This window comes from Procambarus clarkii, chromosome 3, assembly GCF_040958095.1.
Source record: "Procambarus clarkii isolate CNS0578487 chromosome 3, FALCON_Pclarkii_2.0, whole genome shotgun sequence".
Lineage (NCBI taxonomy): Eukaryota > Metazoa > Arthropoda > Malacostraca > Decapoda > Cambaridae > Procambarus > Procambarus clarkii.
Genome location: NC_091152.1, coordinates 26,828,488 through 26,855,407, shown reverse-complemented (window position 1 = coordinate 26,855,407; position 26,920 = coordinate 26,828,488). Strand labels below are relative to the sequence as shown.

General features: G+C 54.4%; 1 protein-coding gene across 1 annotated transcript in view; it reads left to right on the top strand.

Moving 5' to 3' along the window:
* Positions 1–26,920, top strand: part of LOC123748230 (uncharacterized) — a 155,514-nt gene that overhangs the window by 71,811 nt on the left and 56,783 nt on the right. The window contains exon 6 of the mRNA XM_069331345.1: positions 20,449–21,072. Coding sequence (XP_069187446.1) covers positions 20,449–21,072 — 624 coding nt within the window. The remainder of the gene's footprint in view (positions 1–20,448; positions 21,073–26,920) is intronic.

The window sequence follows — 26,920 nt, the reverse complement described above, 5'->3', positions numbered from 1 at the left end:
GGGGGGGGAGAAGGTGCTAACTAACGTTTAGCAATGACTCTGAGGGGGGGGGAGAAGGTGCTAACTCCCGTTTAGCAGTGACTCTGAGGGGGGGGGGAGAAGGTGCTAACTAACGTTTAGCAATGACTCTGAGGGGGGGGAGAAGGTGCTAACTAACGTTTAGCACTGACTCAGAGGGAGGGGGGGGAGGAGAAGGTGCTAACTCCCGTTTAGCAGTGACTCTGAGGGAGGGGGGGGAGGAGAAGGTGCTAACTCCCGCTTAGCAGTGACTCTGAGGGAGGGGGGGGAGGAGAAGGTGCTAGCTCCCGCTTAGCAGTGACTCTGAGGGAGGGGGGGGGGAGGAGAAGGTCCTAACTCCCGTTTAGCAGTGACTCTGAGGGAGGGGGGGGGAGGAGAAGGTGCTAACTCCCGCTTAGCAGTGACTCTGAGGGAGGTGGGGGGAGGAGAAGGTGCTAACTCCTGCTTAGCAGTGACTCTGAGGGAGGCGGGGGGAGGAGAAGGTGCTAACTCCCGTTTAGCAGTGACTCTGAGGGAGGGGGGGAGGAGAAGGTGCTAGCTCCCGTTTAGCAGTGACTCTGAGGGAGGGGGGGGGGAGGAGAAGGTTCTAACTCCCGCTTAGCAGTGACTCTGAGGGAGGGGGGGAGAGGAGAAGGTGCTAACTCCCGCTTAGCAGTGACTCTGAGGGAGGGGGGGGAGGAGAAGGTGCTAACTCCCGCTTAGCAGTGACTCTGAGGGAGGGGGGGGAGGAGAAGGTGCTAACTCCCGCTTAGCAGTGACTCTGAGGGAGGGGGGGGAGGAGAAGGTGCTAACTCCCGCTTAGCAGTGACTCTGAGGGGGGGGAGAAGGTGCTAACTCCCGCTTAGCAGTGACTCTGAGGGAGGAGCGGGGAGGAGAAGGTGCTAACTCCCGCTTAGCAGTGACTCTGAGGGGGGGGGGAGGAGAAGGTGCTAACTCCCGCTTAGCAGTGACTCTGAGGGAGGGGGGAGGAGAAGGTGCTAACTCCCGCTTAGCAGTGACTCTGAGGGAGGAGGGGTGAGGAGAAGGTGCTAACTCCCGCTTAGCAGTGACTCTGAGGGAGGGAGGGGAGGAGAAGGTGCTAACTCCCGTTTAGCAGTGACTCTGAGGGAGGGGGGGGGAGGAGAAGGTGCTAACTCCCGCTTAGCAGTGACTCTGAGGGAGGGGGGGAGGAGAAGGTGCTAGCTCCCGTTTAGCAGTGACTCTGAGGGAGGGGGGGGGAGGAGAAGGTGCTAACTCCCGCTTAGCAGTGACTCTGAGGGAGGGGGGGGGAGGAGAAGGTGCTAACTCCCGCTTAGCAGTGACTCTGAGGGAGGGGGGAGAGGAGAAGGTGCTAACTCCCGCTTAGCAGTGACTCTGAGGGAGGGGGGGGAGGAGAAGGTGCTAACTCCCGTTTAGCAGTGACTCTGAGGGAGGGGGGGGGGAGGAGAAGGTGCTAACTCCCGCTTAGCAGTGACTCTGAGGGAGGGGGGGGGAGGAGAAGGTGCTAACTCCCGCTTAGCAGTGACTCTGAGGGAGGGGGGGGAGGAGAAGGTGCTAACTCCCGCTTAGCAGTGACTCTGAGGGAGGGGGGGAGGAGAAGGTGCTAGCTCCCGTTTAGCAGTGACTCTGAGGGGGGGGGGAGAAGGTGCTAACTCCCGCTTAGCAGTGACTCTGAGGGAGGGGGGGGGGAGGAGAAGGTGCTAACTCCCGCTTAGCAGTGACTCTGAGGGAGGGGGGGGGGAGGAGAAGGTGCTAACTCCCGCTTAGCAGTGACTCTGAGGGAGGGGGGGAGAAGGTGCTAACTCCCGCTTAGCAGTGACTCTGAGGGGGGGGAGAAGGTGCTAACTCCCGATTTGCAGTGACTCTGAGGGAGGGGGGGGAGGAGAAGGTGCTAACTCCCGCTTAGCAGTGACTCTGAGGGAGGGGCGGGGAGAAGGTGCTAACTCCCGCTTAGCAATGACTCTGAGGGAGGGGGGGGGGAGAAGGTGCTAACTCCCCGCTTAGCAGCGACTCTGAGGGGGGGGGGGAGAAGGTGCTAACTCCCGTTTAGCAGTGACTCTGAGGGGGGGGGGAGAAGGTGCTAACTAACGTTTAGCAGTGACTCTGAGGGGGGGGGAGAAGGTGCTAACTAACGTTTAGCAGTGACTCTGAGGGGGGGCGGAGAAGGTGCTAACTCCCGTTTAGCAGTGACTCTGAGGGGGGGGAGAAGGTGCTAACTAACGTTTAGCAATGACTCTGAGGGGGGGGAGAAGGTGCTAACTAACGTTTAGCAATGACTCTGAGGGAGGGGGGGGAGAAGGTGCTAACTCCCGCTTAGCAGTGACTCTGAGGGAGAAGGGGGGAGAAGGTGCTAACTCCCGCTTAGCAGCGACTCTGAGGGGGGGGGAGAAGGTGCTAACTCCCGTTTAGCAGTGACTCTGAGGGGGGGGAGAAGGTGCTAACTAACGTTTAGCAGTGACTCTGAGGGGGGGAGAAGGTGCTAACTAACGTTTAGCAATGACTCTGAGGGGGGGGAGAAGGTGCTAACTAACGTTTAGCAATGACTCTGAGGGGGGGGAGAAGGTGCTAACTAACGTTTAGCAGTGACTCTGAGGGGGGGGAGAAGGTGCTAACTAACGTTTAGCAATGACTCTGAGGGGAGGGGGGAGAAGGTGCTAACTAACGTTTAGCAGTGACTCTGAGGGGGGGGGGGGAGAAGGTGCTAACTAACGTTTAGCAGTGACTCTGAGGGGGGGGGAGAAGGTGCTAACTAACGTTTAGCAATGACTCTGAGGAGGGGGAGAAGGTGCTAACTCCCGTTTAGCAGTGACTCTGAGGGGGGGGAGAAGGTGCTAACTAACGTTTAGCAATGACTCTGAGGGGGGGGAGAAGGTGCTAACTAACGTTTAGCAATGACTCTGAGGGAGGGGGGGGGAGAAGGTGCTAACTCCCGCTTAGCAGTGACTCTGAGGGAGGGGGGGGGAGAAGGTGCTAACTCCCGCTTAGCAGCGACTCTGAGGGGGGGGGGGGAGAAGGTGCTAACTCCCGTTTAGCAGTGACTCTGAGGGGGGGGGTGAGAAGGTGCTAACTAACGTTTAGCAGTGACTCTGAGGGGGGGGAGAAGGTGCTAACTAACGTTCAGCAATTTCTCTGAGGGGGGGGGGAGAAGGTGCTAACTAACGTTTAGCAATGACTCTGAGGGGGGGGAGAAGGTGCTAACTAACGTTTAGCAGTGACTCTGAGGGGGGGGAGAAGGTGCTAACTAACGTTTAGCAATGACTCTGAGGGGGGGGGGGAGAAGGTGCTAACTAACGTTTAGCAGTGACTCTGAGGGGGGGAGAAGGTGCTAACTAACGTTTAGCAGTGACTCTGAGGGGGGGGAGAAGGTGCTAACTAACGTTTAGCAGGTACTCTGAGGGGGGGGAGAAGGTGCTAACTCCCGTTTAGCAATGACTCTGAGGGGGGGGGGAGAAGGTGCTAACTAACGTTTAGCAGTGACTCTGAGGGGGGGGGAGAAGGTGCTAACTAACGTTTAGCAGTGACTCTGAGGGGGGGGGGAGAAGGTGCTAACTCCCGTTTAGCAGTGACTCTGAGGGGGGGGGGGGAGAAGGTGCTAACTAACGTTTAGCAATGACTCTGAGGGGGGGGGGAGAAGGTGCTAACTAACGTTTAGCAATGACTCTGAGGGGGGGGGGAGAAGGTGCTAACTAACGTTTAGCAGTGACTCTGAGGGGGGGGAGAAGGTGCTAACTCCCGTTTAGCAGTGACTCTGAGGGGGGGGGAGAAGGTGCTAACTCCCGTTTAGCAGTGACTCTGAGGGGGGGGGAGAAGGTGCTAACTAACGTTTAGCAATGACTCTGAGGGGGGGGGAGAAGGTGCTAACTAACGTTTAGCAATGACTCTGAGGGGGGGGGGGAGAAGGTGCTAACTAACGTTTAGCAATGACTCTGAGGGGGGGGGGAGAAGGTGCTAACTAACGTTTAGCAGTGACTCTGAGGGGGGGGAGAAGGTGCTAACTAACGTTTAGCAGTGACTCTGAGGGGGGGAGAAGGTGCTAACTAACGTTTAGCAATGACTCTGAGGGGGGGGGAGAAGGTGCTAACTCCCGTTTAGCAGTGACTCTGAGAGGGGGGGGAGAAGGTGCTAACTAACGTTTAGCAATGACTCTGAGGGGGGGGAGAAGGTGCTAACTAACGTTTAGCACTGACTCAGAGGGAGGGGGGGGGGGAGGAGAAGGTGCTAACTCCCGTTTAGCAGTGACTCTGAGGGAGGGGGGGGGAGGAGAAGGTGCTAACTCCCGCTTAGCAGTGACTCTGAGGGAGGGGGGGGGGAGGAGAAGGTGCTAGCTCCCGCTTAGCAGTGACTCTGAGGGAGGGGGGGGGAGGAGAAGGTCCTAACTCCCGTTTAGCAGTGACTCTGAGGGAGGGGGGGGAGGAGAAGGTGCTAACTCCCGCTTAGCAGTGACTCTGAGGGAGGTGGGGGGAGGAGAAGGTGCTAACTCCTGCTTAGCAGTGACTCTGAGGGAGGCGGGGGGAGGAGAAGGTGCTAACTCCCGTTTAGCAGTGACTCTGAGGGAGGGGGGGAGGAGAAGGTGCTAGCTCCCGTTTAGCAGTGACTCTGAGGGAGGGGGGGGGAGGAGAAGGTTCTAACTCCCGCTTAGCAGTGACTCTGAGGGAGGGGGGGAGAGGAGAAGGTGCTAACTCCCGCTTAGCAGTGACTCTGAGGGAGGGGGGGGAGGAGAAGGTGCTAACTCCCGCTTAGCAGTGACTCTGAGGGAGGGGGGGGAGGAGAAGGTGCTAACTCCCGCTTAGCAGTGACTCTGAGGGAGGGGGGGGAGGAGAAGGTGCTAACTCCCGCTTAGCAGTGACTCTGAGGGGGGGGGAGAAGGTGCTAACTCCCGCTTAGCAGTGACTCTGAGGGAGGAGCGGGGAGGAGAAGGTGCTAACTCCCGCTTAGCAGTGACTCTGAGGGGGGGGGAGGAGAAGGTGCTAACTCCCGCTTAGCAGTGACTCTGAGGGAGGGGGGAGGAGAAGGTGCTAACTCCCGCTTAGCAGTGACTCTGAGGGAGGAGGGGGGAGGAGAAGGTGCTAACTCCCGCTTAGCAGTGACTCTGAGGGAGGGAGGGGAGGAGAAGGTGCTAACTCCCGTTTAGCAGTGACTCTGAGGGAGGGGGGGGAGGAGAAGGTGCTAACTCCCGCTTAGCAGTGACTCTGAGGGAGGGGGGGAGGAGAAGGTGCTAGCTCCCGTTTAGCAGTGACTCTGAGGGAGGGGGGGGGGAGGAGAAGGTGCTAACTCCCGCTTAGCAGTGACTCTGAGGGAGGGGGGGGGGAGGAGAAGGTGCTAACTCCCGCTTAGCAGTGACTCTGAGGGAGGGGGGAGAGGAGAAGGTGCTAACTCCCGCTTAGCAGTGACTCTGAGGGAGGGGGGGGAGGAGAAGGTGCTAACTCCCGTTTAGCAGTGACTCTGAGGGAGGGGGGGGGGAGGAGAAGGTGCTAACTCCCGCTTAGCAGTGACTCTGAGGGAGGGGGGGGAGGAGAAGGTGCTAACTCCCGCTTAGCAGTGACTCTGAGGGAGGGGGGGGAGGAGAAGGTGCTAACTCCCGCTTAGCAGTGACTCTGAGGGAGGGGGGGAGGAGAAGGTGCTAGCTCCCGTTTAGCAGTGACTCTGAGGGGGGGGGGAGAAGGTGCTAACTCCCGCTTAGCAGTGACTCTGAGGGAGGGGGGGGGGAGGAGAAGGTGCTAACTCCCGCTTAGCAGTGACTCTGAGGGAGGGGGGGGGAGGAGAAGGTGCTAACTCCCGCTTAGCAGTGACTCTGAGGGAGGGGGGGAGAAGGTGCTAACTCCCGCTTAGCAGTGACTCTGAGGGGGGGGGGAGAAGGTGCTAACTCCCGATTTGCAGTGACTCTGAGGGAGGGGGGGGGGAGGAGAAGGTGCTAACTCCCGCTTAGCAGTGACTCTGAGGGAGGGGCGAGGAGAAGGTGCTAACTCCCGCTTAGCAATGACTCTGAGGGAGGGGGGGGGGGGAGAAGGTGCTAACTCCCCGCTTAGCAGCGACTCTGAGGGGGGGGGGGAGAAGGTGCTAACTCCCGTTTAGCAGTGACTCTGAGGGGGGGGGGAGAAGGTGCTAACTAACGTTTAGCAGTGACTCTGAGGGGGGGGGAGAAGGTGCTAACTAACGTTTAGCAGTGACTCTGAGGGGGGGCGGAGAAGGTGCTAACTCCCGTTTAGCAGTGACTCTGAGGGGGGGGAGAAGGTGCTAACTAACGTTTAGCAATGACTCTGAGGGGGGGGGGAGAAGGTGCTAACTAACGTTTAGCAATGACTCTGAGGGAGGGGGGGGGAGAAGGTGCTAACTCCCGCTTAGCAGTGACTCTGAGGGAGGGGGGGGGGAGAAGGTGCTAACTCCCGCTTAGCAGCGACTCTGAGGGGGGGGGAGAAGGTGCTAACTCCCGTTTAGCAGTGACTCTGAGGGGGGGGAGAAGGTGCTAACTAACGTTTAGCAGTGACTCTGAGGGGGGGGAGAAGGTGCTAACTAACGTTTAGCAATGACTCTGAGGGGGGGGAGAAGGTGCTAACTAACGTTTAGCAATGACTCTGAGGGGGGGGAGAAGGTGCTAACTAACGTTTAGCAGTGACTCTGAGGGGGGGGAGAAGGTGCTAACTAACGTTTAGCAATGACTCTGAGGGGAGGGGGGAGAAGGTGCTAACTAACGTTTAGCAGTGACTCTGAGGGGGGGGGGAGAAGGTGCTAACTAACGTTTAGCAGTGACTCTGAGGGGGGGGGGAGAAGGTGCTAACTAACGTTTAGCAATGACTCTGAGGGGGGGGGGAGAAGGTTCTAACTAACGTTTAGCAATGACTCTGAGGGGGGGGGGAGAAGGTGCTAACTAACGTTTAGCAGTGACTCTGAGGGGGGGAGAAGGTGCTAACTAACGTTTAGCAGTGACTCTGAGGGGGGGGAGAAGGTGCTAACTCCCGTTTAGCAGTGACTCTGAGGGGGGGGGAGAAGGTGCTAACTAACGTTTAGCAATGACTCTGAGGGGGGGGAGAAGGTGCTAACTAACGTTTAGCAATGACTCTGAGGGAGGGGGGGGGGAGAAGGTGCTAACTCCGGCTTAGCAGTGACTCTGAGGGAGGGGGGGGGAGAAGGTGCTAACTCCCGCTTAGCAGCGACTCTGAGGGGGGGGGCGAAGGTGCTAACTCCCGTTTAGCAGTGACTCTGAGGGGGGGGGGGAGAAGGTGCTAACTAACGTTTAGCAGTGACTCTGAGGGGGGGGAGAAGGTGCTAACTAACGTTTAGCAATGACTCTGAGGGGGGGGAGAAGGTGCTAACTAACGTTTAGCAATGACTCTGAGGGGGGGGGAGAAGGTGCTAACTAACGTTTAGCAGTGACTCTGAGGGGGGGAGAAGGTGCTAACTAACGTTTAGCAATGACTCTGAGGGGGGGGGGGAGAAGGTGCTAACTAACGTTTAGCAGTGACTCTGAGGGGGGGGAGAAGGTGCTAACTAACGTTTAGCAGTGACTCTGAGGGGGGGGGAGAAGGTGCTAACTCCCGTTTAGCAGTGACTCTGAGGGGGGGGGGAGAAGGTGCTAACTAACGTTTAGCAATGACTCTGAGGGGGGGGGAGAAGGTGCTAACTAACGTTTAGCAATGACTCTGAGGGGGGGGGGGGAGAAGGTGCTAACTAAAGTTTAGCAGTGACTCTGAGGGGGGGGAGAAGGTGCTAACTAACGTTTAGCAGTGACTCTGAGGGGGGGGAGAAGGTGCTAACTCCCGTTTAGCAGTGACTCTGAGGGGGGGGAGAAGGTGCTAACTCCCGTTTAGCAGTGACTCTGAGGGGGGGGAGAAGGTGCTAACTAACGTTTAGCAATGACTCTGAGGGGGGGGGAGAAGGTGCTAACTAACGTTTAGCAATGACTCTGAGGGGGGGGGGAGAAGGTGCTAACTAACGTTTAGCAATGACTCTGAGGGGGGGGGGAGAAGGTGCTAACTAACGTTTAGCAGTGACTCTGAGGGGGGGAGAAGGTGCTAACTAACGTTTAGCAGTGACTCTGAGGGGGGGGAGAAGGTGCTAACTAACGTTTAGCAATGACTCTGAGGGGGGGGGGAGAAGGTGCTAACTCCCGTTTAGCAGTGACTCTGAGGGGGGGGGGGAGAAGGTGCTAACTAACGTTTAGCAATGACTCTGAGGGGGGGGGAGAAGGTGCTAACTAACGTTTAGCAGTGACTCTGAGGGGGGGGAGAAGGTGCTAACTAACGTTTAGCAGTGACTCTGAGGGGGGGGAGAAGGTGCTAACTAACGTTTAGCAATGACTCTGAGGGGGGGGAGAAGGTGCTAACTAACGTTTAGCAGTGACTCTGAGGGGGGGAGAAGGTGCTAACTAACGTTTAGCAGTGTCTCTGAGGGGGGGGGAGAAGGTGCTAACTAACGTTTAGCAATGACTCTGAGGGGGGGGAGAAGGTGCTAACTAACGTTTAGCAGTGACTCTGAGGGGGGGAGAAGGTGCTAACTAACGTTTAGCAGTGACTCTGAGGGGGGGGGGAGAAGGTGCTAACTAACGTTTAGCAATGACTCTGAGGGGGGGGAGAAGGTGCTAACTAACGTTTAGCAGTGACTCTGAGGGGGGGGAGAAGGTGCTAACTAACGTTTAGCAATGACTCTGAGGGGGGGAGAAGGTGCTAACTAACGTTTAGCAGTGACTCTGAGGGGGGGGGGAGAAGGTGCTAACTAACGTTTAGCAGTGACTCTGAGGGGGGGGAGAAGGTGCTAACTAACGTTTAGCAGTGACTCTGAGGGGGGGGAGAAGGTGCTAACTAACGTTTAGCAGTGACTCTGAGGGGGGGGAGAAGGTGCTAACTAACGTTTAGCAGTGACTCTGAGGGGGGGGGGAGAAGGTGCTAACTAACGTTTAGCAGTGACTCTGAGGGGGGGGGAGAAGGTGCTAACTAACGTTTAGCAGTGACTCTGAGGGTGGGGGGGACACGATGTTGACTAATGGATCAAACCTCTGCTGGTGTGAGCCTCCAGGACTCACTCAGCTGAGGGCTGCTATCTCCGTGGGTGCGCTGAAAAGACGGAATGTTGTCATAAAATACCGACTCCTTGCTTCCATTGCTTAATACGGTCATAAAAACACTTAAACTCCATGCAGCTGGGTCTAGTCCTGGCACTTTATCTCAACCTAAAAACCCTTCCTCTCCCCCTCCCCCACCACCCACTAATTCTTCCCCCCGTCCCCATTTACCCGCTCACCCCATGGGGTACCTTGTCCTATATTTAATTCGTATCGATTAAGGTAGAAATTGAGGTGTGGGTGGGTTCCCGGGAAGGTGAAGTGGTTGGAAGCCCTCAAGGATGAGGAAGTGGTGGTGGCTGGCTACACTGCTCGTGACCATGGCCCATGCCTGATTGCCCTCCTGACCCTGGGTTCTCCTATTCACTGATTGATCACTACACCAGACGGTTGCCGGTCTATTGTCCTGGTCTGGACCCTGGCTTGCTGCGGTACTGTCCACGGAGCCATTCCCGTCTCTGTTCACTGGTCCACCTGCGGCTTGATTCGGTGTTCCTCTCGAGCCCCGTCAATCAGGCCTCAAGGTGCAATAACTGTTCCAGGTATGGTGGGGGGCTGCTTACAGTTGACACATTTAGGCATTACCCCGCCACCCTCACCCGGTGTAAGCTTAGCCAGACACTGCTTGGTGTCGTGAGAGTCACTGCAACACTCACACCTAGTTGGGCGATCACATTGCCACGTTCTGTGATCCCACCGTTGACAGTTGCCACATAAAGATGGGCTGCCAATATACCTCTCCACCTTCCACGCCATCATGCCTGATAATTTAATGACTTGGGGGCAGGTCTCCCTTCCAAAGAGTTATTGTTTGATTTTTGGCAGTCCCTCTGGTCCAGTGTTGCGCCTGACCCAGACAGTCTCTTTACAGTCCTCGAGTCTGTGGGTTTGCTTCCAACAATTTAACATTCTTTCCTTGATACTCATGGCTGGTCTATATGAAGAGCTTCACTGGTTAAGAGGCGGGATCAAAGAGCTGAAGCCCAAACCCAGCAATCACAATTAGGTGTGTACAGGGTCGTTACCGTCCCGTGGTTCTTGAGATGAAGTGCCTGTCTTCACACTGCACACCTGTCACCCGGCCTGACACACCCAGCGCGGTACACCTGTCACCCGGCCTGACACACCCAACGCGGTACACCTGTCACCCGGCCTGACACACCCACCGCGGTACACCTGTCACCCGGCCTGACACACACACACCCCGGTTCACCTGTCTCCCGTGCTGATACACACACACCCCGGTACATCTGTCACCCGCGCTGACACACACACACCCCGGTACACCTGTCACCCGTGCTGACACACACACACCCCGGTACACCTGTCACCCGTGCTGACACACACACACACACACACACACCAGTACATTTGTCACCCGTGCTATCTCACACACACCCCGGTACACTTGTTACCCGTTTTAACACACACACACACACACCCCGGTTCACCTGTCACCCGTGCTGACACGCACACACCCCGGTACACCTGTCTCCCGTGCTGACACACACACACCCCGGTACACCTGTCACCCGTGCTGACACACACACACCCCGGTACACCTGTCACCCGTGCTGACACACACACACCCCGGTACACCTGTCACCCGTGCTGACACACACACACCCCGGTACACCTGTCACCCGTGCTGACACACACACACCCCGGTACACCTGTCTCCCGTGCTGACACACACACACCCCGGTACACCTGTCTCCCGTGCTGACACACACACACCCCGGTACACCTGTCACCCGTGTTGACACACACACACCCCAGTACACCTGTCACCCGTGCTGACACACACACACCCCGGTACACCTGTCACCCGTGCTGACACACACACACCCTGGTACACCTGTCACCCGTGCTGACACACACACACCCCGGTACACCTGTCACCCGTGCTGACACACACACACCCCGGTACACCTGTCACCCGTGCTGACACACACACACCCCGGTACACCTGTCTCCCATGCTGACACACACACACCCCGGTACACCTGTCACCCGTGCTGACACACACACACCCCGGTACACCTGTCACCCGTGCTGACACACACACACCCCGGTACACCTGTCTCCCGTGCTGACACACACACACCCCGGTACACCTGTCACCCGTGCTGACACACACACACACCCCGGTACACCTGTCACCCGTGCTGACACACACACACCCTGGTACACCTGTCACCCGTGCTGACACACACACACACCCCGGTACACCTGTCACCCGTGCTGACACACACACACCCCGGTACACCTGTCACCCGTGCTGACACACACACACCCTGGTACACCTGTCACCCGTGCTGACACACACACACACCCCGGTACACCTGTCACCCGTGCTGACACACACACACCCCGGTACACCTGTCACAAGTGCTGACACACACACACCCCGGTACACCTGTCTCCCGTGCTGACACACACACACCCCGGTACACCTGTCACCCGTGTTGACACACACACACCCCGGTACACCTGTCACCCGTGCTGACACACACACACCCCGGTACACCTGTCACCCGTGCTGACACACACACACCCTGGTACACCTGTCACCCGTGCTGACACACACACACCCCGGTACACCTGTCACCCGTGCTGACACACACACCCCGGTACACCTGTCACCCGTGCTGACACACACACACCCCGGTACACCTGTCTCCCATGCTGACACACACACACCCCGGTACACCTGTCACCCGTGCTGACACACACACACCCCGGTACACCTGTCACCCGTGCTGACACACACACACCCCGGTACACCTGTCTCCCGTGCTGACACACACACACCCCGGTACACCTGTCACACGTGCTGACACACACACACACCCCGGTACACCTGTCACCCGTGCTGACACACACACACCCTGGTACACCTGTCACCCGTGCTGACACACACACACACCCCGGTACACCTGTCACCCGTGCTGACACACACACACCCCGGTACACCTGTCACCCGTGCTGACACACACACACCCTGGTACACCTGTCACCCGTGCTGACACACACACACACCCCGGTACACCTGTCACCCGTGCTGACACACACACACCCCGGTACACCTGTCACCCGTGCTGACACACACACACCCCGGTACACCTGTCACCCGTGCTGACACACACACACCCTGGTACACCTGTCTCCCATGCTGACACACACACACCCCGGTACACCTGTCACCCGTGCTGACACACACACACCCCGGTACACCTGTCACCCGTGCTGACACACACACACCCTGGTACACCTGTCTCCCATGCTGACACACACACACCCCGGTACACCTGTCACCCGTGCTGACACACACACACCCCGGTACACCTGTCACCCGTGCTGACACACACACCCTGGTACACCTGTCTCCCGTGCTGACACACACACACCCCGGTACACCTGTCACCCGTGCTGACACACACACCCTGGTACACCTGTCTCCCATGCTGACACACACACACCCCGGTACACCTGTCACCCGTGCTGACACACACACACCCTGGTACACCTGTCTCCCGTGCTGACACACACACCCCGGTACACTTGTTACCCGTTTTAACACACACACACACACACACCAGTACATCTGTCACCCGTACTGACACCCACTCACCGGTAAACATGTCTCTCGTCCTGACACACACACACACACACCAGTACATCTGTCTCCCGTGTTGACACACACACACCCCAGTACACCTGTCACCCGTGCTGACACACACACACCCCGGTACACCTGTCTCCCGTCCTGACACACACACACCCCGGTACACCTGTCTCCCGTCCTGACACACACACACCCCGGTACATCTGTCTCCCGTGCTGACACACACACACACCGGTACACCTGTCACCCGTGCTGACACACACACACCCCGGTACACCTGTCTCCCGTGCTGACACACACACACCCCGGTACACCTGTCTCCCGTGCAGACACACACACACCCCGGTACACCTGTCACCCGTGCTGACACACACCAGTACACCTGTTACCCGTGCTGACACGCACACACCGGTACACCTGTCACCCGTGCTGACACGCACACACCCCGGTACACATGTCTCCCGTCCTGACACACACACACCCTGGTACACCTGTCACCCGTGCTGACGCACACACACCCCGGTACACCTGTCACCCGTGCTGACACGCACACACCCAGGTACACCTGTCTCCCGTCCTGACACACACACACCCCGGTACACCTGTCACCCGTGCTGACACACACACACCCCGGTACACCTGTCACCCGTGCTGACACGCACACACCCCGGTACACCTGTCTCCCGTCCTGACACACACACACCCCGGTACATCTGTCTCCCGTGCTGACACACACACACACGGGTACACCTGTCACCCGTGCTGACACACACACACACGGGTACACCTGTCACCCGTGCTGACACACACACACCCCGGTACACCTGTCTCCCATGCTGACACACACACACCCCGGTACACCTGTCACCCGTGCTGACACACACACACCCCGGTACACCTGTCACCCGTGCTGACACACACACACCCCGGTACACCTGTCACCCGTGCTGACACACACACACCCCTGTACACCTGTCACCCGTGCTGACACACACACACCCCGGTACACCTGTCACCCGTGCTGACACACACACACCCCGGTACACCTGTCACCCGTGCTGACACACACACACCCCGGTACACCTGTCACCCGTGCTGACACACACACACCCCGGTACACCTGTCACCCGTGCTGACACACACACACCGGTACACCTGTCACCCGTGCTGACACACACACCCCGGTACACCTGTCACCCGTGCTGACACACACACACCCCGGTACACCTGTCACCCGTGCTGACACACACACACCCCGGTACACCTGTCACCCGTGTTGACACACACACACCCCGGTACACCTGTCACCCGTGCTGACACACACACACCCCGGTACACCTGTCACCCGTGCTGACACACACACACCCCGGTACACCTGTCACCCGTGCTGACACACACACACCCCGGTACACCTGTCACCCGTGCTGACACACACACACCCTGGTACACCTGTCACCCGTGCTGACACACACACACCCCGGTACACCTGTCACCCGTGCTGACACACACACACCCCGGTACACCTGTCACCCGTGCTGACACACACACACACCCCGGTACACCTGTCACCCGTGCTGACACACACACACCCCGGTACACCTGTCACCCGTGCTGACACACACACACCCCGGTACACCTGTCTCCCGTGCTGACACACACACACCCTGGTACACCTGTCACCCGTGCTGACACACACACACCCCGGTACACCTGTCACCCGTGCTGACACACACACACACCGGTACACCTGTCACCCGTGCTGACACACACACACCCCGGTACACCTGTCACCCGTGCTGACACACACACAGCCTGGTACACCTGTCACCCGTGCTGACACACACACACACCGGTACACCTGTCACCCGTGCTGACACACACACACACCGGTACACCTGTCACCCGTGCTGACACACACACACACCGGTACACCTGTCACCCGTGCTGACACACACACACACCGGTACACCTGTCACCCGGATGAGATGCTGGAGCTGTTGTTGTTGTTGTTTAGATTTAGCTATTGAAAACTAAATGCCCGTATAGCACGGGATATAGTGAGTTCGTGTTTTTCTCGAAAACCTTGTTACTGTGATATTTCAGTCAAAGCATTAAATGGAAGTGGAAGTTTCCTTCTTTACCCCCATTTCTTTTTCACTTCTTTTTTTTAGCACACTGCTTCTAGTCTTGTTTTAATAATAATTTTTTGGTGGTGGATGTAAATTCAGTGTTCACTAGTGTGTCCCATTCTTCAACTACTTGTCTGACCATTATAGTCAGAAAAGGATTGCTGTGGATTTTGCATCTAATCTAACTGATAATGTTAATTGAATGTTGAGTTTGATGCGCAGGGCTTCAGTTGTTTCACATTCCAACAAGTAGTATAATAATGACGCCTCTGCATATGTTCCACAGATATGACATTCTTTAACTATTAGACAAAGGAGCATAAGAATAAAGGTAACTGCAGAGGGCCTTTTGGCCCATACGATGCTTCTCCTATTTATAACCACCCAATCCCACTCATATATGTGTCCAACACACGATTGAGACAATCAAGGGACCCCCACCTACACTACGTTACATGGTAATTGCTTCCACAAATCAACAACCATGTTACCGAACTAGTATTAACACAGTTTTTTTATAAACCAAAACTTATTCATTTATACCTATTGTTCCGGGTCCTGACTTGTGTGATTCTTTTTATACCATATTAATATCTCCTTTGTTATGGCCCTTCATTAACTTGTTTTACTGTACACTTCAATCAGTTATGATTAGTAAGAATTTAAAACCAAAGGATCAATGCATGAATGTTCGTAATAAGCAAATAGGACACTGGGATTTATTAATCCAAGTATCAGTAACAAGACACCTGGTGTTGTTCTTCAGCAATATCTTAGCTATATATATAGGTAAATATAGATATATAGCTACATATAGATATATAGCTATAGCTATAACCAATGGGGCTATGGTTAGGCCCCATTTAGATTATACAGTTCAGTTTTGGTCGCAGTACTATGGAATGGATATAAATTTACTTGAACGTGTCCAGCGTAGGATGAAAAAGTTAATTCCCCAAATTAGAAATCTTTCCTATGAAGAAAGATTAACACAGCTTAAATTGCATTCACTGGAAAGGCAAAGAGTTGGGGGGTGACATGACAGAGGTTTACAAGTGGATGAATGGACATAACAAAGGGGATATTAATGGAGTATTAAAAGTATGAACACAAGATAAAACGCGAAGCAATAGGTATAAATTGGAAAAGTTTAGATTTAGGAAAGACTTGGGTAAATACAGGGTTGTTGATTTGTGGAACCAGTTACCGCGTAAAGGTGTGGAGGTGGGGTCCCTCGATTGTTTCAAGCGTGGGTTGGACATGTATATGAGACGGATTAAGAACATAAGAACAAAGGCAACTGCAGAAGGCCTATTGGCCCATACGAGGCAGCTCCAATTTATAACCACCCAATCCCACTCATATACTTGTCCAACCCGCGCTTGAAACAATCGAGGGACCCCACCTCCACCACGTTACGTGGTAATTGGTTTCAACAAATCAACAACCCTGTTACCGAACCAGTATTTACCCAAGTCTTTCCTAAATCTAAACTTAGAACTAAACTTGGACTGGGTGGTTATAAATACGAGCAGCCTCGTATTGACCAATAGGCCCTCTGAATTTACCTTTCTGTTTATGTTTTTCTCAAACACAGTTAATTCTTTGACTTTCTGGAGAATGTAATTTAAGCTTGGTCAATCTTTCTTCATAAGACAGGTTTCTAATTTGAGGGATTAATTTGTCAACCCTCGCTGAACGCATTCTATTGAATTTAGATCCATTTTATAGTACGGAGTATAGCCAAAACTGAACTGCATAACCTAAATAAAAACATAGGAAGAAAGGTAACTGTTTAAGGGGCCTCGTAGCCTGGTGGATAGTGCGCAGGACTCGTAATTCTGTTGCGCGGGTTCGATTCCCGCACGAGGCAGAAACAAATGGGCAAAGTTTCTTTCACCCTGAATGCCCCTGTTACCTAGCAGTAAATAGGTACCTGGGAGTTAGTCAGCTGTCACGGGCTGCTTCCTGGGGGTGGAGGCCTGGTCGTGGACCTGGCCGCGGGGACACTAAAAGCCCCGAAATCATCTCAAGATAACCTCAAGATAACCACTGTGTATGTATATACCTCAAAACATTGGTTCCTGTTTTTTCTTGTGTTGATACTTTTTAATACCCTATTAATATCTCCTTTGTTATATCAATTCATCCACTTGTAAACCTCCATCATATCAACCCTAACTCTTCGTCTTTACAGTGAATGCAATATAAGTCAACAAATCCACAAGGACCCTGATGAGGGTTCGAACCTACGTTCGAGAGGATCCCAGACGCTGCCTTAATTGTGATTTATGTGTGTAATGCAATTTAAGCTTCATATGACAGGTAACTAATTTGGGGAATTAACTTTGTCATCCTACGCTAAACACCTTCAAGTGAATTTATATCCATTCTATAGTACGGCAAGGAAAATTGAACTGCATAATCAAAAGGGGCCTAACCAGATAAAGATATAACTGAAGAACAACACCAGGTGTCTTGTTACTAACGTCCTGTGTCCTTTTTGCCGTATTACGAACATTCATGCATTGATCTTATGTTTTTAAATTCTTACTAATCATAATCATAAGCTATTAGGACAATATCTAACTCTGGCCCCAGACATCACTCGGTACCCTTACACACATTAATATGTTAGGTATTAAGTCCCTGCACATCCTCTCATGTGTATTTTATATATATAAAACGCTGAACTGTAATGTCAATCCTGACCTTAAAAGCTTCCTAGAAGGTTGTAACAGATCCCATGAGCACCACACCAGAAACAAATACCTATTTGATATTGCAAGACTACGACTTAGTCAAACTAGAAATGTTTTACAAATCAAGGGACCTCGAATGGGGAATGACCTTCCCAATTATGTTAAAGACTGTACCTCTCCCAACCAGTTTAAGATGAAAACTAAGTACAACCTAATTAACTCAATGTAACCTACCTCACCCCCAAAGTGTCAACCTATGTCTTCTAGTTTAAATAATACTGATTGTTGACCAAATTGTATTTTTGTTTTTTTTCTGCCATGCTGGGATGCTTGACGGCTCCCGCACCCTGACCATGTCACTGAAGAGTAGTGTTCCGTCCTCTGTGTCCTTGTTGGGTTACACGCTCCGCTGCCTGTATCGAGTGCAACCATGCACCTGTTACAAGTGTGGTAATGAGGGTCATCTCGCTGCAGCGTGCGACGTGGGAGCATCTGGCAGGGTGCATATTTTTCGTGAGGAGGACTTTCCACCCCTGTTGACTTCGGACGCTTCTGAGGATGGAGTGAGTGCTGTGCCTGAGGCGCCTGATTGCGTGTCTGCTGCTCCGCCTGTTAGGCCGATACTTCACCTTGTACGTCCAATCTGTTAACGGGGACGCAGGTTCTTCTGTTTTGGCTCCTTGGCTTACAAAGGGAATACTTAAATCCATTAATAAAAACATGACCTTGAGAAGAAGTATAGGTTAGGAACCGTCTCCAAAGAATTCTCAAAGAATTACTCGTTATTGCTATCTAAAATAATTAGACGAGCCAAAACTAAATACTACGAAGATAAATTTACCCAAATAACGAGCAACATTAAAAAAACTTGGAGCACAATTTCACAAATATTGGGATCAAAGAAGATTTTAAATAACAAACCAACACTCCTGTCCAAAAATGATGGTCAGCTTTCAGCCTCTGATTCTGCTGATGAGTTCAATAGATTCTTCTCTTCCATTGGGTCATCGCTTGCAAATGATATTCCATCTTCCAGTACTGATGTTAAGGACTATCTTACAGGTAACTATCCACAGTCTCTGTACCTAAAGCCTACTAATTCCACTGACGTTAATGAGATAATCCTATCCCTTAAAAACCAAGTCTAATGCCCTTGATGAGATACCAACTTTAATTTACAAAAAAGCCTCCAGATCTTTAGCCCCTGCTATTGCATTGCTCTTCAACAAGTCACTTGAACTCCAAACCTTTCCAGATATTCTAAAAAAAAGCGAGAGTAACCCCTGTCCACAAATGTGGTGATCTCACAGATGGTAACAACTACAGACCTATATCAATCCTGCCTAACTTGTCAAAAATATTTGAAAAACTAATCTACACGCAGCTTTACTCTTATCTAGCCAAACACAATATACTTAGCTCTTGTCAATATGGCTTCAGACCCAAAAAAAGCACTAACGATGCACTTATTAGTATGATTAACTTGATTCATGCAGCTCTTGATAAAAATGAGTTCCCTGTTGGGTTATTTGTGGACCTGCGTAAGGCTTTTGACACTGTCAACCACCAAAACGTTTTTCTTAAATTACATCATTATGGAGTCAGAAGCTACTCCCTGCAATACCTCAAATCTTACCTTACTGACAGGCTCCAGTATGTTTCTGTGAATAATTCAATTTCTCCCACCCTACCCATGAACATTGGTGTTCCTCAGGGCAGCATACTTGGCCCTCTCCTCTTTCTCATCTACATTAATGACCCTCCAAATGCCTCCCAACACCTCCCAATACTTCTATTTGCTGACGACCCAACCTTCATTTACTCCAGTCCTGACCCCCTTGCTCTAAATGCCACAGTAAATACTGAGCTAAATAAAGTCCGTCTTTGGTTAACTGCCAACAAACTCACCTTTAACATTGACAAAAGTTTCTATATTCTGTTTGGCAATAAATCCTCTAATCAAATAAATCTCAGAATAAACAATACCCAAATTTGTAACAAATTAGATGGCAAATTCCTTAGCGTTCTCATTGACCACAAGCTGAATATCCAGGGACACATTCTAAATATATAAAAAAATTTAAAAAAAAAACTGTTGGCATTCTTTCTAAGATCAGATATTATGTACCCCGCCCTGCCCTGGTGACTCTCTATTACTCCCTCATCTATCCATATCTCAACTATGGTATTTGTGCCTGGGGTTCTACTACCCAAAATCATTTACGTCCTCTAATTACTCAACACAAAGCTGCTATTAGGACAATATCCAACTCTGGCCCCAGACATCACTCGGTACCCCTACTCAAATCTCTGAATATGCTAGATATTAAGTCACTGCACATTCTCTCATGTGTATTATACATATAAAACGCTGAACTATAATGCCAATCCTGACCTCAAAACCTTCATTGAAGATTGTAACAGAACCCATGAGCACCACACCAGAAACAAATACAGTTTTGATATTCCAAGAGTACGACTTAATCAAACTAGAAATGCTCTACAAATCAAGGGACCCAGAATGTGGAATGACCTTCCCAACCATGTTAAAGACTGTACCTCTCTCAACCAGTTTAAGATAAAAAAGAAGCACTACCTAATAAATTTCCTGTAACCTACCTTAGCCCTCTATTGTCAACCCATGTCTGTTTTTTAAACAACGCTGTTGGTCGACCTAATTGTATTTGTGCTGCTTTTTCAGCCATGTTCCCCCCTTTCTTATTTTTATTTTTATTTGTTCTCAACACATTTTATACTTTAAACTCAATTAGTATTAAGATTTAGTCTTTAAGGTTTTCCTGCCCGAAACGCTTTGCGTAATAGTGACTTTAGGCATTGTATGTACTAGCTGTGTCTATAAATCCATCAACTTTGTATCTTACCTTGTATGCATATACCCTACCTGAATAAAAATGTATTTATTTTATTTATTTGGAGGGCCTGCCACCTCCGGGGCCTGCCACCCCCGGGGCCTGCCACCCCCGGGGCCTGCCACCTCCGGGGCCTGCCACCTCCGGGGCCTGCCACCTCCGGGGCCTGCCACCCCCGGGGCCTACCACCCCCGGGGCTCTGCCATCCCCGGGGCCGGGGCCTGCCGACCCTGTGAGTTTGGACGATTGTAGTTCTGATGATGTACTCCTTTTGCTGAAGCGGGCGCACCGGTGTCCCGGGCCAGTTTCCGAGGATGTGGTGGACCATGAGGATGCGGTGATGTTGGCCGTGCCTGCGAAGGAGACGGGTGGGCATTGTGTGGTGCCTGTTCCTGCCTGCGTTTCGGGTGTTGCTCCACTGTGCCCCCCTGCGCCGCTGTGTGCCGGTTCTCCGAAATGGGAGGTTGTTGTACCTGCTGTTACCCCTGGTGTGGATCGTGATTTAGTTATCGTGCTGAAAAAGGACACCAGCCGGGGAGTCTCGGCGCCGTATGAACCTGTGCCGCGGGATGTACCGCCGCTCGTCATTGGAGGTGTCGTTGTTGAGATTCCAGAGTATATGGGCCCCCGCGTCGCTCGGATGCGGGTGTGCCCCCGTCACAGGATGCCTGGGATGTGTGGCACGCGTACTGTAAGAAATATCCTAAGCATCTGTTTTCTGAGAAATATTATTGACCTAGTTCACTGGTGTTTGTGTTAACTTGTATGTGTGTTTTGTTTTTTGCTTGTTTTTTGTTTTTTTATGCTCCGTTGTCTTCTCCGTGTCCCTCTGTTTTTCGTTCATGTTTGTCATTTATGTGTCCTGCTTTGTTACTTTGTCCCGGGTTGAGTTGTTTCTGTAAGGGTTCATTTTATGATCGGGTGCTTTGATGCCTTGTTTAATTTGTATGTCTGTATTTTATAATAAAACAAAATGGCCACTATAAGGAAGGACAACATAACAACAGATGAACTTTTCAAGGGTTTTATTGTGGAAGAAATAATGAAAGGTTCTCTTGGCAGGTTAGTGATGACTGAGGATTTGCTAATGATTCATAAAAAAAAATTCTCAAATTAGAACAAGAAACTGAATGTCGCAAGAGTGAATTTAATAATTTAAAAGGAAGTACTTTACAGTTTGACTGATAAGGCAAAGAAACAAGAGGTCACACAGACACCGAACACCAGCCCTCAGACCACAGTCACAGGGCACCAGCCCTCAGACCACAGTCACAGGGCACCAGCCCTCAGACCACAGTCAAAGGGCACCAGCCGTCAGGCCACAGTCACAGGGCACCAACCCTCAGACCACAGTCACAGGGCACCAGCCCTCGGACCACAGTCACAGGGAACCAGCCCTCAGACCACAGTCACCTGGCATCAACCCTCAGACCACAGTCACAGGGCACCAGCCCTCAGACCGCAATCACAGGGCACCAGCCCTCAGACTACAGTCACAGGGCACCAGCCCTCAGACCACAGTGACAGGGCACCAGCCCTCAGACCACAGTCACAGAGCACCAGTCCTCAGACCACAGTCACTGGGCACCAGCCCTCAGACCACAGTCACAGGGCACCAGCCCTCAGACCACAGTCACAGGGCACCAGCCCTCGGACCTTAGTCACAGGGCACCAGCCCTCAGACTACAGTCACAGGGCACCAGCCCTCAGACCACAGTCACAGGGCACCAGCCCTCAGACCACAGTCACAAGGCACCAGCCCTCAGACACACAGTCACAGGGCACCAACCCTGAGACACACAGTCACAGGGCACCAACCCTCAGACCACAGTCTCAGGGCACCAGCCCTCAGACCACAGTCACAGCGCACCAACCCTCAGACCACAGTCACAGGGCACCAGCCCTCAGACCACAGTCACAGGGCACCAGCCCTCAGACACACAGTCACAGGGCACCAGCCCTCAGACCACAGTTACAGGGCACCTGCCCTCAGACACACAGTCACAGGGCACCAGCCCTCAGACCGCAATCACAGGGCACCAACCCTCAGACACACAGTCACAGGGCACCAACCCTCAGACCACAGTCACAGGGCACCAGCCTTCAGACCACAGTCATAGGGCACCAGCCTTCAGACCACAGTCACAGGGCACCAGCCCTCAGACCACAGTCACAGGGCACCAGCCCTCAGACCACAGTCACAGGGCACCAACCCTCTGACCACAGTCACAGGGCACCAACCCTCAGACCACAGTCACAGGGCACCAGCCCTCAGACCACAGTCACAGGGCACCAACCCTCAGACCACAGTCACAGGGCACCAACCCTCAGACCACAGTCACAGGGCACCAGCCCTCAGACACACAGTCACAGGGCACCAACCCTCAGACCACAGTCACAGGGCACCAACCCTCAGACACACAGTCACAGGGCACCAACCCTCAGACCACAGTCACAGGGGCACCAGCCCTCAGACCACAGTCACAGGGCACCAACCCTCAGACACACAGTCACAGGGCACCAGCCCTCAGACCACAGTCACAGGGGCACCAGCCCTCAGACCACAGTCACAGGGGCACCAGCCCTCAGACGACAGTCACAGGGCACCAACCCTCAGACACACAGTCACAGGGCACCAACCCTCAGACACACAGTCACAGGGCACCAACCCTCAGACCACAGTCACAGGGCACCAACCCTCAGACCACAGTCACAGGGCACCAACCCTCAGACCACAGTCACAGGGCACCAACCCTCAGACACAGTCACAGGGCACCAACCCTCAGACCACAGTCACAAGGCACCAACCCTCAGACCACAGTCACAGGGCACCAACCCTCGGACCACAGTCACAGGGCACCAGCCCTCAGACCACAGTCACAGGGCACCAGCCCTCAGACATACAGTCACAGGGCACCAGCCCTCAGACCACAGTTACAGGACACCTGCCCTCAGGCCACAGTCACAGGGCACCAACCCTCGGACCACAGTCACAAGGCACCAGCCCTCAGACCACAGTCACAAGGCACCAGCAATCAGACCACAGTCACAGGGCACCAGCCCTCAGACCACAGTCACAGGGCACCAGCCCTCAGGCCACAGTCACAGGGCAGAAACCCTCAGACCACAGTCACAGGGCACCAGCCCTCGGACCACAGTCACAGGGCACCAGCCCTCAGACCACAGTCACCTGGCATCAACCCTCACACCACAGTCACAGGGCACCAGCCCTCAGACCGCAATCACAGGGCACCAGCCCTCAGACTACAGTCACAGAGCACCAGCCCTCAGACCACAGTCACAGGGCACCAGCCCTCAGACCAGTCACAGAGCACCAGTCCTCAGACCACAGTCACAGGGCACCAGCCCTCAGACCACAGTCACAGGGCACCAGCCCTCAGACCACAGTCACAGGGCACCAGCCCTCGGACCTTAGTCACAGGGCACCAGCCCTCAGACTACAGTCACAGAGCACCAGCCCTCAGACCACAGTCACAGGGCACCAGCCCTCAGACACACAGTCACAGGGCACCAGCCCTCAGACCACAGTTACAGGGCACCTGCCCTCAGGCCACAGTCACAGGGCACCAACCCTCGGACCACAGTCACAAGGCACCAGCCCTCAGACCACAGTCACAAGGCACCAGCAATCAGACCACAGTCACAGGGCACCAGCCCTCAGACCACAGTCACAGGGCACCAGCCCTCAGGCCACAGTCACAGGGCACCAACCCTCAGACCACAGTCACAGGGCACCAGCCCTCGGACCACAGTCACAGGGCACCAGCCCTCAGACCACAGTCACCTGGCATCAACCCTCAGACCACAGTCACAGGGCACCAGCCCTCAGACCGCAATCACAGGGCACCAGCCCTCAGACTACAGTCACAGAGCACCAGCCCTCAGACCACAGTCACAGGGCACCAGCCCTCAGACCACAGTCACAGAGCACCAGTCCTCAGACCACAGTCACAGGGCACCAGCCCTCAGACCACAGTCACAGGGCACCAGCCCTCAGACCACAGTCACAGGGCACCAGCCCTCGGACCTTAGTCACAGGGCACCAGCCCTCAGACTACAGTCACAGAGCACCAGCCCTCAGACTACAGTCACAGGGCACCAACCCTCAGACCACAGTTACAGGGCACCAGCCCTCAGACCACAGTCACAGGGAACCAGCCCTCAGACCACAGTCACAGGGCACCAGCCCTCAGACCACAGTCACCTGGCATCAACCCTCAGACAACAGTCACAGGGCACCAGCCCTCAGACCGCAATCACAGGGCACAAGCCCTCAGACTACAGTCACAGGGCACCAGCCCTCAGACCACAGTCACAGGGCACCAGCCCTCAGACCACAGTCACAGAGCACCAGTCCTCAGACCACAGTCACAGGGCACCAGCCCTCAGACCACAGTCACAGGGCACCAGCCCTCAGACCACAGTCACAGGGCACCAGCCCTCGGACCTTAGTCACAGGGCACCAGCCCTCAGACTACAGTCACAGAGCACCAGCCCTCAGACCACAGTCACAGGGCACCAACCCTCAGACCACAGTCACAGGGCACCAGCCCTCAGACCACAGTCACAGGGCACCAGCCCTCAGACACACAGTCGCAGGGCACCAACCCTCAGACCACAGTCACAGGGCACCAACCCTCAGACACACAGTCACAGGGCACCAGCCCTCAGACACACAGTCGCAGGGCACCAACCCTCAGACCACAGTCACAGGGCACCAACCCTCAGACACACAGTCACAGGGCACCAACCCTCAGACCACAGTCACAAGGCACCAGCCCTCAGACCACAGTCACAGGGCACCAACCCTCGGACCACAGTCACAGGGCACCAACCCTCAGACCACAGTCACAGGGCACCAACCCTCGGACCACAGTCACAGGGCACCAACCATCAGACCACAGTCACAGGGCACCAACCCTCAGACCACAGTCACACGGCACCAACCCTCAGACCACAGTCACAAGGCACCAGCCCTCAGACCACAGTCGCAGGGCACCAACCCTCAGACACACAGTCACAGGGCACCAGCCCTCAGACCACAGTCACAGGGCACCAACCCTCAGACCACAGTCACAGGGCACCAACCCTCAGACCACAGTCACAGGGCACCAGCCCTCAGACCACAGTCACAGGGCACCAGCCCTCGGACCACAGTCACAGGGCACCAGCCCTCAGACCACAGTCACAAGGCACCAGCAATCAGACCACAGTCACAGGGCACCAGCCCTCAGACCACAGTCACAGGGCACCAGCCCTCAGACCACAGTCACAAGGCACCAGCAATCAGACCACAGTCACAGGGCACCAGCCCTCAGACCACAGTCACAGGGCACCAACCCTCAGGCCACAGTCACAGGGCACCAACCCTTAGACCACAGTCACAGGGCACCAGCCCTCGGACCACAGTCACAGGGCACCAGCCCTCAGATCACAGTCACCTGGCATCAACCCTCAGACCACAGTCACAGGGCACCAGCCCTCAGACCGCAATCACAGGGCACCAGCCCTCAGACTGCAGTCACAGAGCACCAGCCCTCAGACCACAGTCACAGGGCACCAGCTCTCAGACCACAGTCACAGAGCACCAGTCCTCAGACCACAGTCACAGGGCACCAGCCCTCAGACCACAGTCACAGGGCACCAGCCCTCAGACCACAGTCACAGGGCACCAGCCCTCGGACCTTAGTCACAGGGCACCAGCCCTCAGACTACAGTCACAGAGCACCAGCCCTCAGACCACAGTCACAGGGCACCAACCCTCAGACCACAGTCACAGGGCACCAGCCCTCAGACCACAGTCACAGGGCACCAACCCTCAGACACACAGTCACAGGGCACCAGCCTTCAGACCACAGTCACAGGGCACCAGCCCTCAGACCACAGTCACAGGGCACCAGCCCTCAGACCACAGTCACAGGGCACCAACCCTCAGACACAGTCACAGAGCACCAGCCCTCAGACCACAGTCACAGGGCACCAACCCTCAGACACACAGTCACAGGGCACCAGCCCTCAGCCACAGTCACAGGGCACCAACCCTCAGACACACAGTCACAGGGCACCAGCCCTCAGACCACAGTCACAGGGCACCAACCCTCAGACCACAGTCACAGGGCACCAACCCTCAGACACACAGTAACAGGGCACCAACCCTCAGACACACAGTCACGGGGCACCAACCCTCAGACCACAGTCACAGAGCACCAACCATCAGACCACAGTCACAGGGCACCAACCCTCAGACCACAGTCACACGGCACCAACCCTCAGACCACAGTCACAAGGCACCAGCCCTCAGACCACAGTCGCAGGGCACCAACCCTCAGACACACAGTCACAGGGCACCAGCCCTCAGACCACAGTCACAGGGCACCAACCCTCAGACCACAGTCACAGGGCACCAACCCTCAGACCACAGTCACAGGGCACCAGCCCTCAGACCACAGTCACAGGGCACCAACCCTCGGACCACAGTCACAGGGCACCAGCCCTCAGACCACAGTCACAAGGCACCA